This window comes from Cynocephalus volans, chromosome 1, assembly GCF_027409185.1.
Source record: "Cynocephalus volans isolate mCynVol1 chromosome 1, mCynVol1.pri, whole genome shotgun sequence".
Taxonomy (NCBI): domain Eukaryota; kingdom Metazoa; phylum Chordata; class Mammalia; order Dermoptera; family Cynocephalidae; genus Cynocephalus; species Cynocephalus volans.
The window spans coordinates 125,668,487-125,685,165 of record NC_084460.1 but is presented as its reverse complement, the minus strand read 5'-3'; the positions used below and the strand labels follow the sequence as shown (position 1 = coordinate 125,685,165).

The 16,679-nt window shown below is 43.0% G+C and overlaps 1 protein-coding gene across 1 annotated transcript in view; it reads left to right on the top strand.

Annotated features, from left to right (window-relative positions):
• The window catches only part of ARHGAP31 (Rho GTPase activating protein 31), a 106,743-nt gene that overhangs the window by 44,067 nt on the left and 45,997 nt on the right, over window positions 1-16,679 (top strand). Inside the window, exon 2 of the mRNA XM_063108771.1 lies at window positions 16,460-16,562. Coding sequence (XP_062964841.1) covers window positions 16,460-16,562 — 103 coding nt within the window. The remainder of the gene's footprint in view (window positions 1-16,459; window positions 16,563-16,679) is intronic.

Sequence of the window (16,679 nt, the reverse complement as noted above, 5' to 3'; positions counted from 1 at the left end):
GCCTGGGTTCTGACCAGTTGACTACCCTCTGCTGGGTGCTGTTCATCCCCCGTGGGATGCTTCATCCTCCCTGTGGAGCTGACCCCCTGGGAACTCCCCCCAGATGTCCTCAGCCAGTTTAGGCCTGCCTTCCTCTGTAGCCCAAGGCCACCCCTCTCCCGGCCACCCTGACTGCTCCCCCAGAGCCTGCTACTTCCATCTCTCTTCAGTGCATTTTAAGCCTAGGACAATCCATTGCAAGCCTACACCCTCTTTAAACAGGAATCACGAGATCTTTAAAATAAACAAACCCCTCCTCCTTGCTGAGGATCAGCTACTCACTTTTTAAGAAGAGAAAGCAAATTTAGAGAAGGGGAGAAACAGCCTCTGGCAGCTGGCAGCTTTTCCTCTTTCTCCAGAAAGATATCATTAAACCCAATGACTCCTGCCCCACAGCTGTAGAATGAGCAAAAAAGGGCTTTCCCTGACATTTTTGTTCTACCCGCAATTTAACTGCATGTAATTGAAGTAACTAGACTGTACGCTGAGGTCATGGGCAGTGTCTCAGAAGTATAAGATACTTCTTTGAATCCCAAAGTCTGGCACAGTGTTTTACATGTGGGGAATCCAATAAATATAAGTAATTCGATTTGACTGCTAAGGGTGTGTCTAAGCAGCTTAAATACCCTAAATTATTTCTGACACCAAAGTGTTAGTCTGTGGCAGAAAGAGGCCTACCAGGTACTTAAGCCCTAATCCTGAAAATTAGAAAGAAAGAAAATCTTAATCACATTTCAAATTATTCTTTTCCCTTCTCAGTCTCTCTCCAACTTTAAGGCTTTGCCATTGTCATGCTGGGTGATCTTGAATAGGTCCCTGAACTTCCTGGGCTTTGATTTCTTGGTACTGAATCAAGCAGGTTCAACAAGATGATGTTAAGTTCCCTTCCAACTCTGGCATTCCAGGGTTCTGGTTGACTGGCAAGTGGAGAGCAGGGATAGAGCACGGTGTAGGTGCTTGGGGGTGGTTAAGGGGAAGGGGAGGGCTGTGAAGGAGAAAATAAATATGGGTTTGGGAAGGGAAAAAGCACTGGAGACAAAGGTTCACTTTGTAGTACCTCTAAAGCTTACTGTCCCTTGCTAAGATAACGTCATCTGTCACCTGCAGCACGGCATCAGGCCAAAGCCCATGCATCTGAACCCAGCCTTTCCTTTCATTCATTCATCCACACCCTGTCTCTGTCACTGCTCAAGACACGGGGAAGTCACTGGACTGTAAATTGAGGTCCTGGGTAGCATCTTGTAAGTTGAGTAAGATAGACATAGCTCCTCCTGGAGTTTACAGAGTAGGGGGAAAGCAAATGTTTTTAAAAAAAACAGACCAACTCAATTAGGTATTAATTGTGTACTGGTTATTCTCAGACTATATAACAAGTAATCCCTACTCTTGAGGGTAAGGGAAGGCTTCCTAGAGGAAGTGACCTGAAGGTGAGTTACCCAATGCCTGGATCATTTCCCAGAAGGTCTCTCTGCCTCTAAATGATCCTGACAGGTCTTTGAAAACACCAGTGTCTTGCCATGACTTCCTTCACAGAAGCTTTAGGGTGGCCTCCTTGTGTGCAAGCTTGAGCAGAAATGCAGCCTCCATGTGGAGCCTCGTCCAGGCTGTTGATCCCAGGACAGGCTGTGGCCCTTGGTGCTCAGAGTGTCCTGGAGGCATGCCTCACCCCTTCCCTGACCTCTTCTCTGTACTCAAGAAAAGGGATCAGAACGTGAGCCTTATCTTGTAAAAGCTGCCATCCCTAGGTTACCCTTGGATCAGATATTACTGCTGACACTTTCTATTGCAAACAGCAGAAAATCCCAATTCTGAAGCTCTGAAAGAAAGGGTAGAGAGAGAGAGTTAGAAATCTAACAAAGGAGATCTGTTTGATATCTAGCTCCTGTAATTGCAGAAATAAGGGTGTCTGAATGGTAAACTAGCATTCTCTTTCCTAGTTGTCTATGTCCTTTATGTATTATTTGTGACCGTCTCCTCCTCTTAGGAGATACCAACAAATTTGACAGTAATCCTTTGTGCCATCTTCGTCATTGAGCCTTAATCCTAATATAACCAGTGAAAAGACAGCACCGAGAGCAGAGGTATAACAGTTGTGAATGAGGTTTGGATAATTGCAACATCTGACCTCCGAATAAAAGTCGTTTTTCATAGGAGACATACTAAGAAAATACTAAGTAATTTTTGAGCTGTAAAACTTTAGGATGAAAGCTTGAATATCACCATTCTTTGCTGTTTTAGCAAACCACAGATTGCCCCCCCCTTTTTTTTTTGGCCTGATTTTACTTAAGGGATAATACATTATCTGCAAATGTAAATGTGTAGTCTCTCTGCAGAAGAATATCTTTTTGTTAGGATGTGTCATAGATCCAGAGAGAAAGGTGGGGACAAAGGGAGTGTTAGTCTCCAAAATACTTTATTTCTTATCCCTCAACTGTGTTCCCTGGGGCCACAAAACAGAAATTCATAAGAAATTAGAATATCTTGATTTACACTGTAAAATAGTGTCCAGAAACCTAGACAGTGTAGCAGAGCTTGGTGTCACATTTTTGGTGACTTATTCTGTTTGAGGTACAGGAAAAGCCCTAGGGAAGACTTCTGTCAGCTGGACTCTGACGAACGCAGGACAGAAGCATCTCCTGGGGGCCATGTCCACCCAGAGGAGAATGCAAAGGCTTGAATGATGGTCTTCAGGGAGCTGTGGGGAGTTTGATGTGACTAGAGAGGATAGTGTTAGGGGAGGGGTCACCAAGAACGCAGCATCCCCTGCTAGGACAAGCACAATCAGATCTGGGTTTTCCCAAGCTCATTCCGGCAGCCGGCAAGGTCGTGGATCTAGGAGACTCCTGGGATCCTAACAACATTGCTGCCGTCCCACCTCCCTGGCCCTTTCTTGTCCAATTGCCCCATGAGCGGCTCCTAATTTCTTTAAACAAACTATTTAAAGAGGATCTCTCAGAGTTTCTCCAAGGGTAGTCCTGAGAATTTGCAGGGGGATCTCCTGGAGTTTTCACTTTTCTTAAGCTCCTGGGAGACCCTTTTGCACACCAATACATGAGAACCTCCAAAAGGCTGGTTTCCAGGCAGGCCTCCCTGCCTCCATCTCAGCTGTTGGGAATGGTCCTCTTTTCTAGCCCTGAGTCCTACGGCAAATTCTGTGCATATAGATGCATAGTTTTAAAGCACGAACACCAAAAAGGTTTCAGGACTAATAGAGGGGGATGAGATTTGGTAAGTCTTTTTCTTTTGCTCACCTGTGTTTTTTATTTTTCTACAAAGAACTCACAGTACTTGTATAATAAGAAAAACATTAAACGGAGTAAATGTAGTGAGCACCCAGTATTTGCTAGCACTGAATGAGTTCATGGTAGAAATGAGTTGCCTGAAAAGGGTTACATACTGCAGGGAAGTGCCGTTGTTTCAGCAGGAAAGAGAGGCCTTGTAACAACAGGAAGCCCGGGGAGGCCTCAGTACCAAGGCTTCCAAGCAAAGCGGTTCTGGAAACAATGGCTGCCTGTGGCTCAGGAATATTGGACAGGAAATGAAAGGATGCTGGGGTGAGGGTGGGTGCAGTGCACAGCTGATAAGCACTACCTGGCTGCTCTTCACGTAGACCTAGCCAGATGAAGTCGTTTTTTATAAATGCTCCCCATCTCCCATCTGCAAAATTGATTTTAGCAAAATACAGAAATGAGACGAACCCACAATGCCATCAGTCTGGAAACCATTAGGAAGCTGTACTTCTTGGAAAACCAGCGGGTACAATAAGTAAGAGAAGGTATTTCTCACTCTTAGGGATGGTCACATCAGTGGAGGGGAAGACCTTGAGATGAACTAAGCAGAATTTAGAGCCAAATCCCTGTAGGACTCTAGACTCCATAAAAATAAAAATAGCATTGAGGTTCTTGGGAGTCCAGCCATACCAAAGGAGACACGTGCTAACCTTCTGACACTGAAGTTTATATTTTATTTAAGAAAAATTTCTGTTCATATAGGTGGGGTGAGTTGGGAAGTCGTTAACCACACAATTAAGAAACAGAAACAAAACTTACAAACAATAAATAACCCTAATGTTTTGTCCTGGAAGACCAAGATATAAACCAGAACCAGTAGGAGTAAGGACCTGAACATTTACAGGTAGAATCAAATCTACCTTCTTTTTTTTTTTTTGACCGGTAAGGGGATCGCAACCCTCGGCACAGTGTGGTCTGCACCACACTCAGCCAGTGAGCGCACCGGCCATCCCTATATAGGATCCGAACCCGCGGCCTCGGCGCTACCAGCGCTATACTCTCCCAAGTGAGCCATGGGGCCAGCCCCAAACCTGCCTTCTTAATTTCTAGGCCAGCTACTCCTCTAAGCTTCATACAGGCAGTTGACAGATCCTTCATACAGGGATGTTAGACCTGGAAGAAACATTAGCAATCATGTAGATCCAGAATTTGCTCCTAATACAGATGAAAGTCTGAGGCTAGGAGTGGCTGATTTGCTGTAGGACACCCAGCTGGTTCATGTTGCTGTAACTGACATGCACCCAGCACCTAGTACCTGTGAATACCTGGGGGATTTCTAAGAGGAAAAGAGTTACTCTCCTTGTTCTCACCCCCTCACTGATGTGACCATCTCAAAGAGTGAGAAACACCTTCCCTTGCTTATTGTACCTTCTGGTTTCCCAGGCAATACAGCTTCCTAATAGTTTCCAAATGTAATACCTGTAGATCAGGACGAGAACCCAGGTTTCTTAATTCCTTGGCTAAGTCCTTCTCCCTCGTCAAGTTGCTCTTCGACATGAATCACCTCTAGTTGTGCTGCTTTCTTGTCTTCCTCATCTGTGGTCTGTGCCTTGGTTTCGCTCTTGTGGAGTTTATGCTTACCAAATTAATGGAAAGTGCACGAACTTTGGATTCAGACAGACTTATAATTGCACCCCAGCTTTGCCCCTAGCTGTTTGACCTTGGGGAAGTCATCTTACCACACTGAATCTTAGTTTTACATTTAGAAAATAGGAGAATCACCTCAGAGTTGTAAGAATTAAATGAAATAATGATGGTTAAGCATGGACTCCACATAGCACTGGTTTAATCCATCCCCAGGGCTGGCCAGTTGGCTCAGTTGGTTAGAGCACAATGATGTAACATCAAGGTAATAGGTTCAGATCACCATACCAGCCAGCCGAGAAAAAAAAAAAAAAAAATCATCCATGAGGCATGCAAAAAAGAAAAAAGGACACACTCCAAGGAGAAGAAAATCTACACTGTCCTCATTCTTAAGATGATTGGTATTAGTGAAGCATACAGGAAACACGGTTATTTTCCCTGTTTTTCTCTTACTAATCTGCTCATTTCATGACCCTCCAGCCCCTGGAATTCCTCTGGAGGCATATGTGGCCACTCTCTTTATCCATTACCATTTAAGAGCCTCCACCCAGTGCCATCCCAAGGAGGTGACGGGAAAAGCTGCTTGTCCAGTAAGTAAAATCTTGATCAGGTGATTCAGAATGACTGAGCTCTTTATGCAGTTAAATGGAAGATGTAAATGATTTATCATTGCTCACAAGTTGGCTCTGGGAATGCTAGGGGCTGTCTGAGATCCTTCTGTCCTCTGTGGGCAGTCCCATGGAGTGAGTGACATCTGCTCCTACAAATCCCCTGAGAACAAAGCTTCTCTACAAAGAGTGAGACAGTACAAAGGATGAATGAAAAAAGTCTTTATAAATTACACAAAGCCTAGCAGCCTCCATTTTCAGCAACAGGACAAAAATCATCTGTACACAATTTCTGTGTACAAGAAGAACAGGGCCAGCTCTAAGCCCAAGGCCACTTAGGGACTCCTTGCAGGTTTGTTTTCTGTGTTTGGAGCCTCATCGTGCTCCACCCTTTTCTTTCCTCAGCACCACCCTTCCCCACAGCCATAACCACCCCCACCAGAACCCACACCCAGAGGCACCCTGTGAGAGTTTCTCCTAAGCTGTTTCCTCTCGCTCATTATCCCACTGACAATGTGTGGTCCCGGATACTTAGCCCTCAACCTGCCATTCATGTGTGAGTCAGAGAGCCTCTAACCTTTCTTAGAGAAATTTCAGGCAACAGCTAGAAAAGAGTGAGCCCTCTCACCTCCCTTTTCATCCGTGACACATCATAAGAGGTCCTCTCCACTATCCTCAAAAGGGACACTTATTTTTTCTTTTGGAGTGATATGTTAGTGGCAAGCCTTTTCCTCCTGCCCCTCTACCCCTTCTTGAATGCCTGTTTTCTTGCAGGGAAGAACTCTGGGGATGGCCCTGATGCACAAGCTGAAAGTCTAGTCTCAGAGCTGCCTGGATTGGACATTATTCTGCAGGCAATGGGGAGCTATTGAACCTTTTGTAGTAGGGGAGCTTAATCGCCATGGTAGTGTTTTAGAAAGATTTATCTGGCAAGGGAGATCAAGATAGAAAGCAATCCTCCTAGGCTGTCATTAAAAACTCCCCCAACTTACCTGAATGGTTCTCTTCCACCAGACTGGACTAGACAGCATTCCTGGAATTCACCACATTATTTCTTGCTTTCTCACCTTGTTTATACCATTCCCTGTTCCTCGTGCCACCAGAAAGTAGGTGATATTTACTAAGTGCTTATTATATGCAATGCATTAACCGGGCATTCTGCATCTGTTGTAGTGTATGTTGCGTCATATCACACCACATCTTATCACATTGTAGCACCTCATCTCATCTCATCTCATCTCAGGTCACCCCATGCACCGGTGTCAGAGTTCTTATTGCATCACCTTGATTTTTCCTGCTCTATCCACTCGTCTCATACATCATGAGCCTGAGTGTGAGGCTGCACTCTCCCACATGGTCCCTGTGGTACAGTTGGCTCTCTGTAAATGCACACAGTTTTCCATTTGTGTTCGTGCCTAAAAGTTCTGCCTGATGTCCCCCACCACATACAATCTTTTTAAAAGAACTGCCTTCACATTTTTTGTGCCTATCTAGGGCCCTTAACATATTTTGCTTCATATTTTCATACTGGCCAAGTTATTTAATATCTGTGAGCCTCAGTTTCCTCATAAGGTGGTTGTGAGGATTGCACTGGGTACAATAGTGGATAGAAAGTATACAGCTCAGGGATCAGCACACAGTAGATACACAATAATTGTCCATTCCCTTCTCAGCTTCTTGAGGGCAAAGATCTTTTTCACCTTTTCGTTGCTTGGGCTAGATAGGCCCTCAGTAGCTCTGCTTTGGTAGCAAGAGAGTTGTCATTGGGAAGGAGACAGCATCAACAAGAGAGACCTAAAGCCTGGCAGGCATGGGAGTCAGAGTGTGCACCAGAGGAGGACCTGGTCACTTCCACAGGAAGAGCTGACTTGAGTTGGCATCTGAGAACCTGGAAGTGAGGAGTGGAGGGGACCCAGGAGCTCCCCTGGGCCCCAAGTCTGGGGAAGTGGGCTCTGTGATGCAACCAGCCATCAGAAGCCTAGCTCCGCAGTGTAGCAGAGCTACTCCTTGACCACACCCAGCCAGCTGGTTAGGCAAATACTTCCGCTTAACAAGGGATAATTACCTCAAGAGGATCACTGGAAAGGACTTCAGCAAACATTTAGAAGTTACTTCACTGATTTCAGAAACCCCTCTGGCTTCTTTAATGAAAATTGTTTTCCAAAAACCTATTTCCTTCCTTAAAAAAAAAAGTTACTTTTACTATATCCCCATTAGAAAATTCAGAAAAAACAAACTAAAAATACAGAAAAGTAGAAATCATTTATTTTCCACCACCTACACGTAACTGCTATTAACATTCCAGTGTGTGTCATTTTTTATCATTTAATACATGTATTGGAAAGCGTGGTTTAAAAGAAACAATCACTCTCCACTCTTTATATTTGTGTATCTCTTTATTTTTTTATCAACATCTATTCTTTTGTAACATTTTGAACGGAACTTAAAAATAGATATTAACCATGAGGTGCTGAACTCTTAAAGCCGGGAACTGCAGTGGCAGAATTTTGGGCATTTTGGTAGTCAAGGGCAAGGAACCAATCAGCTCTCTTCAAATCATGCCTCCATAGTTGGCCACCAACTCATAGGACCTGCCCTCCTGCTGGTGAGGGCTTGAGTCAGGATAGGTGTAGCTTGGCGCTTTTCCTATTCCTTATCATGAAAAAGCATGGGTTTGGAATCAGACAAAGCTGGGTTTGGACCCCAAATCTGGCATTTACTAGCTATGTGATGTTGGGTAACTTTCCTAATCTCTCTGAGAATCAACTTTCACATTTTCAAAATGGAGATTCTACCTGTTTCATGAATTGGCTATGATTATAGAATGGAGAAGGCTGTAAAACAAACAAATAAAAACCCACCTAAAGCAGTGCCTGACATAATAGTGTTTTCTTCTTTGAGGGACCTCAGTATCAATGGAGCACAGAAAAGCCACCTGGAGAAAAATGATCAATCTCCTGTTCAGCAAAACATTTGAGTGCTTGTGTTTTCAAGGTTATTCTAGATGAATAAGACAAAGTACTTTGTCCCTAAGGAGCTCACAACTTAGTAATGGAGATGACATAAAGACAGGCAATATCTCGTATCCAGTGCTAAACACAGAGTAGGCCTGTGGTAAATATTTGTGGCATTGAATTTTTTATGAATACTTTTTGGAAGAGGTAACATAGTCTTACGGTTTACAGTTCAAAAGTACAAAAGAATATACAATGAGGTATATCCCTCTTACTCATAGACCTGGCCCTAGCCCTTCAATTCTTTCTCCCATAGGCAACTAAGGTTACCACTTTTTAATGTATCCTTCCATAGATATTGCATGCATACCCAAATGAATGTGCGTATCTATTCTTTTATGCTCTCTTTAGAAAACAGATCTAGCATATCATTATGCTGGTCTGCTAACAAAAGATCTTATGTTCTTTTTGCTTAACAGTATATCTTGGAGACCAGTATGTCAGTACATGAAAATTTTCTCATTCTTTTTAATGACTATATAGCATTCCACTATGTGAATCTTCCATTTTTATGTAAGCAACTTCCTATTGATGGACAATCTTGTGCTATTACAAAAACTGCTGAAATAAATAACCTTGTACATATATTCTTTATCACATGTACAAGAATATCTGTAGGATAAATTCCTAGAAGAGGAACAAACTGCTGGGTCAAAGGGTACGTGGATCTGTAATTTTGATAGAAGTTGTCAGATTGCCTTCCAGAGGTTGTACTAATTAATCTCCCTGCCACTAGCAGTGCAGGAGAATGCTTGTTTCCCACAGCCTTGCCAACACTGTGTGTTAACAAATTTATTATCTTTGTCAGTCTGAGAAGTGGAAAACGATACATCAGTGCAATTTTAATTTGCAGTGGAATTTAATTTAGACAATTCTAGAGAGTGCCACAGGAGAGCTGAGAACATGCAGGAATGAGAACCTAGTTCTGCCTGAGAGGCTTCTCAGATAGAGGGAACAGAGTCGAAGCAACAGGGAAAGGATGGGACAGAAATAAAGAGCAGAGGCCAGCAGAGAGGGAAGTTACAGGGGCCACGGTGACAGCTGTTAGATGCATGGGGGAAAACGCCTAGGGAGTTCTGTACTGACAACCCAGAATAACTGGGAAGTAATTTAAATCTTTACTTCTTCTCTTGGGAAAATGCTGAAGAGGGAACTCATCCACAGCACAACAAAACTTTAAAATCCCCCCTCTCCCTCCCATATGCATTACAACAGATTCTCAAAGGATTCCTTCCCTGTGCAGCAGCTCGTCTCCCTCAGTCTTTTACCTTCCTTAGTCAGGTATCATTATTCTTCTTCCACCAGTGGCTCTGGATCCTTTCTTTTACCTCAAACAAGCTGGTGAACGTATCCATCATTCCCAAAAGTTCTCTCGTGCCCCTTGTAATCCTTCCCTCCTGCCTCTTCCCTGCTTTCTCTTACCGTAAATGAGTTCTCGTTTTCTATAGTTTTATGTAAATGGAATCATACAGTATGTTCTCTTTTATAGTCTGGCTTCTGTTACCCGGCCTAATGTCATTGAGATGCACTCATACGCCTTATCGATCCTTGTTATTGCTGAGTAGTATTCTGTTGTCTGTATACACCACTAGACTTTACTTTGAAGGTCAGGAATGCAGGACCCAGAGAAGGGATGAAATTTGAGCAATACAAGACCTCAACAAAATGCAGAATGGGAGGTGGGGGAGTGCCTAATTCCCTAAAACACAAATGCAATTCGCACTATGAAAAAGCGTGGCCGCCATGACCACAAAAGTGACCAAATAAAATTGTGCTTGTTCTAATCTCTGTCTCCAGATCTGATCAGTTTCCAGCTACACAGGGAACTGAGGCAGCTTAGCAGAGTAATGACTTCTGAAGAGCACTCAGAGAAATGATTTGACCACTGGCCTTTTCTGCACTATGCCCTTGAAGAGGTTAGGAATTAAGGAAAGAGTGCTCCACACTATTTATAATTGTAAAATGTCTTTTAGTTGTACTGGGTGAAATCAAATGAGACAAAGGACTTTATAATGTTTCATAAACTGTAAAGCATAAATCAATGGCAAGCTTTTCTTTTCCATCAGAAACCACCTCAATGTATTTCGTGCTTAGATGAAAATTTAACGTTTAAGATCATTTATCCAGGAAAAACAAAAACAAAACAAAATATATAAAGGCGGGGGCGGGAGGGAGTTAGAGAACCATCAGTGAAATGATTCAAAGAAGGCGTAATACTATACCATAACCAGCAACTGTGTGTGTATCTGTACAAGGAGGCTTACAGTTCTTTGGACCCAGGATAAATCCCACAGACCTAGCTCTGTGACTCCAGCCTCCAATGTCACTCCTTCCCATGCCTAAATTGACAATGGAAAATTTCTTTCTATCTATAACTACTCAGCTATTTTGTATCACGCTTCTACCCTGTCCAGAATCCTAGGGTATCCCCAATCTGTTTGGACCCCAGGGACATTAGCCTAAAGAATACTGAGACTTTGAGACTAAATTCTTATTAGCCCCTGCAATACTACCCTCCAGCACCATCTTTTGACCCTTGCTACCCTAAGTGTGGGCTTCAGATTGGAAGTACCCACATCTCACCAGGGAATTTGTTAGAAATGCAAATTCTCAACACTCCCTTCACTCACCTCCCTACTGAACTGGAATATGCATGTTAACGAGATCCCCAGGTGATCTGTAGAACAAAGTATGAGAACCTCTGGTCTAGACTAGAGGTTCTTCAACTTTTGTGTCCATCAGAATCACCAGGAAGAGGCTGCTGTGGGACCTGATCCAGGGACAACAGTCTGAGAACCTCTGCTCTAGTGTCTAGAGCTGAATGATCACACGGAGATTAAGGGAATCCTTTTCTACTTCTGAGTATAATGGAGAATTCTTACACCTCCCAACTCAGCCCAAGGTGAGAATTCAGGAAAGTTAGCGCTCCACAGGGTTTGGGATGACAGCTTCTTCCCTTGGGTTGTCTTAATATTGCCTCTTGCTTAAAAACTGTGGACAAGAAGGTCTAGGGCCTCTGTACCAAAGCCAGAATAAATTTATGGCAGAGGCTCCATTTAGGAATGCATTTTCCCCACCTTGAAAACAAACAGTGCCTGAACTGCTACAGCTGAGAACTCTGGTACTGGGAGGTCCCTATCTGAGAACAGGCTGTGACAGGTTGGTGACCCAGCACTGCCCCTTCTGTGGAGTGTTCTTTATAAAGGACCTTCAAGTTGGAGGCTTTTGTCTTGGAGTCCTGCTTGTAAATGCTCAGAGTTCTTATGTCAACTTGTGCTCTTCCTGAGCACAACAACCTTGTACCTCAGTACAGACTCTATGTGCAGAATACCCTGAGAGCCCACCACAGCTTCCAGACTGCTAACTTGCAATCCACACACTGCCTTTGTGCTGCAAAGATACACCTAAATGCACAGAAAAGAGACCCCATGGAAGCAAAATCACCCTCATTTAGAAACGTTTACCAAAGAAGGACACAACAGCCATTCCAAAGAATAGAGATGAATTTTGACTGTTATGAGGTCAGTCCTCTACCCCAAGCACCCATTCGATGGGAGGAGGCAAGCTCTGTTCTCAAGAAGAAAACCAAATTATAAATTTACATTGTAGATAAGCTATAAGTAGAAATAACAACTGTCATTGTGGAATGCTTATTAAATGCCAGGGTTTGTGCTAAATGTTTACAAGTATGATTTCAGTCCTAGCTATGAGGTTGGTATCACTATAATCCTCATTTTACAGATGTGGAAACTGAGAAGCGTTATCATTACATACTTTGCCCAAGGTTGCAAAGGCAATTTGGCGTCCAGCTCTGCATCCTCAACCATAGACCATATATGGCATGTTACAGAACAGCTTGGTATGACGGGGAGGGAAAGAGTCGACCATTATTGTGCACAACAGGAATTTTAAGATATGTGTATATATGTGTGTATATCCTTTTAAGCATCAGAACACTTCCCGTTTATCTCTCTCTCTCTCTTTCTTTGTGTGAGGGTGAGAAACAAAGTCTTACCAAAAACCTTATTTTATAGAAACAGATCAAATCATAGCTCTCCTGGTTGAAGACAGGCAAAGGCTCTAGACCTGGGCCCACTCCTGCAGCCCCTCCTTTACCACAACCTGCCCCACCCTGGATGCACTCACAGGAAGTGTTTCCACCTCTGTGATCTCTGGCCTCACTATTTCCAATCCAAATCCAGTCCCTGACCTCTTACCTCCTGGGTTAACTGAGAAACTTCTCCCCAGTTCAGTCATGGATGACAGGGGCCAAACATGTATGTGTCCTGGAGGGGAATGGCTCTGGGCATGAACATCCTTTGATAGATGGCAGAATATTTACAACGAACTTTATTGAGCACCTAAAATTGCAATTAGTTGAAGGCAGCAAGGGGAGAGGGTGCGTAGAAAGTGGCGTAATAGAGAATTTCAGTAGAATTGTCACCCAATCAAGTGGTGTCTGCCCACATGCCACTGAAAGCCAATCACTGAAGCACATTGTCTTTGCAGTGGAGAAAGAAAGTTTAATCACAAGGTGGCCATGAGAGAAGGTGGGAGATTTGCATTTCAGATCCATCTTACCCACAGTGAGGAAGATGGTGCATTTATGGAAGGGGTTAGGGGCAGTGCCAGGCATGGGGGATTGTGATTGGCTAAAGGGTTTGACGTCATCCCTCAGTCATCTGCTCAGCCGCAGGCCATCTGCATGTTCAGGGGGAAGCAGTGTTAACAGGATCTGGAGGTGGAGCCCTCAGCCCTCTGATATTAAAAGTCAGACATTCAGGCAAGCTCAGTAGAAATGTCTGCAGGCTCACCCAGCCTAGCCCAGTTTGTGTTGGGCCAAGCTAACCTCAATGATCCTGAAAAGAAACCTTATGTACACAGCTTGTGATTTCTATGCCAGAGACCTTACTTAAAGGGCAGATAGGAAGAAACAGAATGAGAGGTTGTGGAAATTGAAAGAATGAGCAAATTTCTTTTATTGGTTATGAATATTCATAAGATACAAAGCTGATTGTCCTCCCTCATGTCCTAGATGTGAAGGCCAGATCCATACTGGCAACATGCCCATTACCACAAATTGTGTTTGTACCCCGTCTCCTCCACCCAATCACTCCTAACCTCCCTCCCCCTCCCCCTTTCCCTCACTCCACTTTGTATCCCAAGGAATGTTCTCTCCCTCTGCAAGTCCAACGCACCACTGTGAACTTTCTTTCCTTCCTTCTTTCTCTCTTAGCTCCCACATATGAGTGAGCACGTGCAGTATTTATCCCTCTGTGTTTTGCTTATTTCACTCAACGTAAGTTTCTCCAGGCTCATCCATGTTGTTGCAAATGGAAGAATTTCATTCTTTTTTATGGCAGAGTAGTATTCCATGGTGTATATATAACACAGTTTCCTTATCCAATCATCCATCGATGGACATTTAGGTTGGTTCCACATCTTGGCTATTGTGAACAGAGCTGTGATGAACATGGGAGTGCAGTAATCCCTTTGACATGATGATTTCCATTCCTCTGGGTATATACCCAGAAGTGGGATTGCTGGATTGTATGGAAGATCTATCTGTAGTTGTCTGAGAAACCTCCATACTGTTTTCCATAGTGGTTGTACTAATTTACAGACCCACCAATAGTGCAGGAGCATTTCCTTCTCTCCACACCCTTGCCAGCATTTGTTATTCACTGTCTTTTTCATTATTGCCAGTTTAACTTGGGTGAGGTGATATCTCAATGTGGTTTTAATTTTCATTTCCCTGAGGACTAGTGATGTTAAGCATTTTTTCATGTACCTGTTGTCCATTTGTATGTCTTTCTTTGAAAAATGTCTATTCAGCTCCTTTGCCCAGTTTTCATTGGGTTATTTGGTTTTTTACTGTGTAATTGCTTGACTTCCCTGTATATTATGGATATTAATTCCTTGTCAGATGCATAGTTAGCAAAAATGTTCACCCACTCTGTAGGTTGTCATTTCACTTTGTTGATTCTTTCTTTGCTGTGCAGAAGCATTTTAGTTTGGTATAGTCCCATTTGTTTATTTTTTCTTTTGTTGCTTGTGTTTTCAGGCTCATGTTCATAAAGTCTGTGCCCAGACCTAGTTCCTGAAGTGTTTCACCTATATTTTCCCTTAGTAATGTTATAGTTTCAGGTCTTATATTTAAGTCTTTATTCCATTTTGAGTTGATTTCATTGTATGGTGAGAGGTGCATATCTAGTTTCATTCTTCCGCATATGGATATCCAATTTTCCCAGCACCACTTATTGAAGAGGCAGTCTTTTCCCCAGTGTAGATTTTTGTTGCCTTTGTCCAATATCAGATGGCTGTAAGCCTGAGGGATGATTTCTGGGTTCTCAATTCTGCTCCACTGGTCTGAGTGTCTATTTTTATGCCAGTACAATGCTGTTTTGGTTACTATAGCTTTGTAGTATAATTTGAAATCAGGTAATGTTATGCCTTTGCCTTACTTTTTTTTTTGCTCAGGATTGCTTTGGCTATTTGGGGTCTTTTGTTGTTCCATATGAACATTAAGATTGTTTTTTCCATGTCTGTGAAGAATGTCATTGGTATTTTGATGGGGATTGCATTGAATTTGTAGATCACTTTGGGTAGTATAGACAATAACGAGCAACTTAAACAGGGAACAAACTTTAACTGAAAAGCCATGGTTACAGAATGTTGAGTCTGAAATCCTGCCATCTACACACATAAAGGTCCAGTCCAGCTTGGAATTGTGTGTGTGTGTGCAATGAGCATTAATTAACTGGCATTAGTGGATCTAAGGCATTAATGGGTTGGGTAGTTGTTGGGGGCATGCATGCAGTGTAACCAAAGCATTAATTCATGGAGGCCCCACCACCTCTATACCCCCAGGGAGCCACTGAAGACTTATGAGTCTGAGGCTTGGAGTGTTCCATACCAAGCCGCCATTCATGGCACTCTTACTGGGGTCCTCAGATGGATCTGTCCAGGGACCAAAGTGGCAGGGACTTGCTGCTCTCTCCACACTATCCAAAAGGCCTGTGTCTGCCTTTCTGGGTTACTGAGCTGGCTGGGCTGCTCAGATTCAGCCCAGAGGAGAAAACAGCACAGCCGGACTTTTCCTCCAGGACTCTGAACCTCTGGAGTGGCAGGAATCCAAGAGACCATGTTGGTCCCTTTTATGCGGTCCATTAAATCAATTACTGGTTTGACCCATTGTGGGGTGAGGTTCTCACCTTTAAAAAAGCACTTTAACCATTAAGTCGCTTTTGACATTTTGACAGATTTTCTTCAAGTCTTTTTGCATATTCAATTTTGTATCTTGTTTGTCTTTTTTTATATTGTAAGCATTTTCCCATGTGTTTAATTACTTTTCATAAACAACAAGTAATCGTGAATTAAGTAAATTTACCTGCATCTTGGTTTCTTCATGTGTTGAATAAGGCAGTAGTTCTCCAATTTTAGTGTGGATCAGAGTCACCCAGAGGGCTTGTTAAACACAGATTGCTGGGCCCCACCCCAGAATTTCTGAGTCAGGAGATCTGGAGTGGGGCCTGATAATTTGCATTTCCAACAAATTCCCTGGAGATGCTGATGTTGCTGGTCAGGAGACCATATCTGGAGAACCAGTAAATGAGATTGAGTTGTGGGATTTCCAAGGTCACCACTGGCCTCAAAATCTAAGTTTTTGCATATTTTTCAAGTTAAAAAAAAAACAAACCTCTTAAAACACGAGTTTATAAAACTTTAACAAAACCCTATGATTTTTTTAAAATACAAGAGGAACATCACCTACTACTAATAAGTAATTATTTCCACTTGTAACTCAGATGAGTTCCATACTCATTTCTCTTTGAAGTTACCTGGATTTTTTAAGAGGATATTTTTAAAAGGACAGTCAGATTTACATCTAATATTTTATTGTTTTTGCTTTTCCTTTACATAGTTCCATATGTATTGAAGAGCTGTGCAGAATTTATAGAGACTCACGGCATTGTGGATGGAATTTACCGGCTTTCGGGGGTCACCTCAAACATACAACGGCTACGGTAAGCCAAAAGAAGAGCCCCCAAGGAATTTTCCCATGATCCTTCCTCTGTCCATGCCTCTGTCCGCAGGTGTTGGGAGTATTAAAAACCTGAAGGCACTGAGGAAGGGTGGCACAG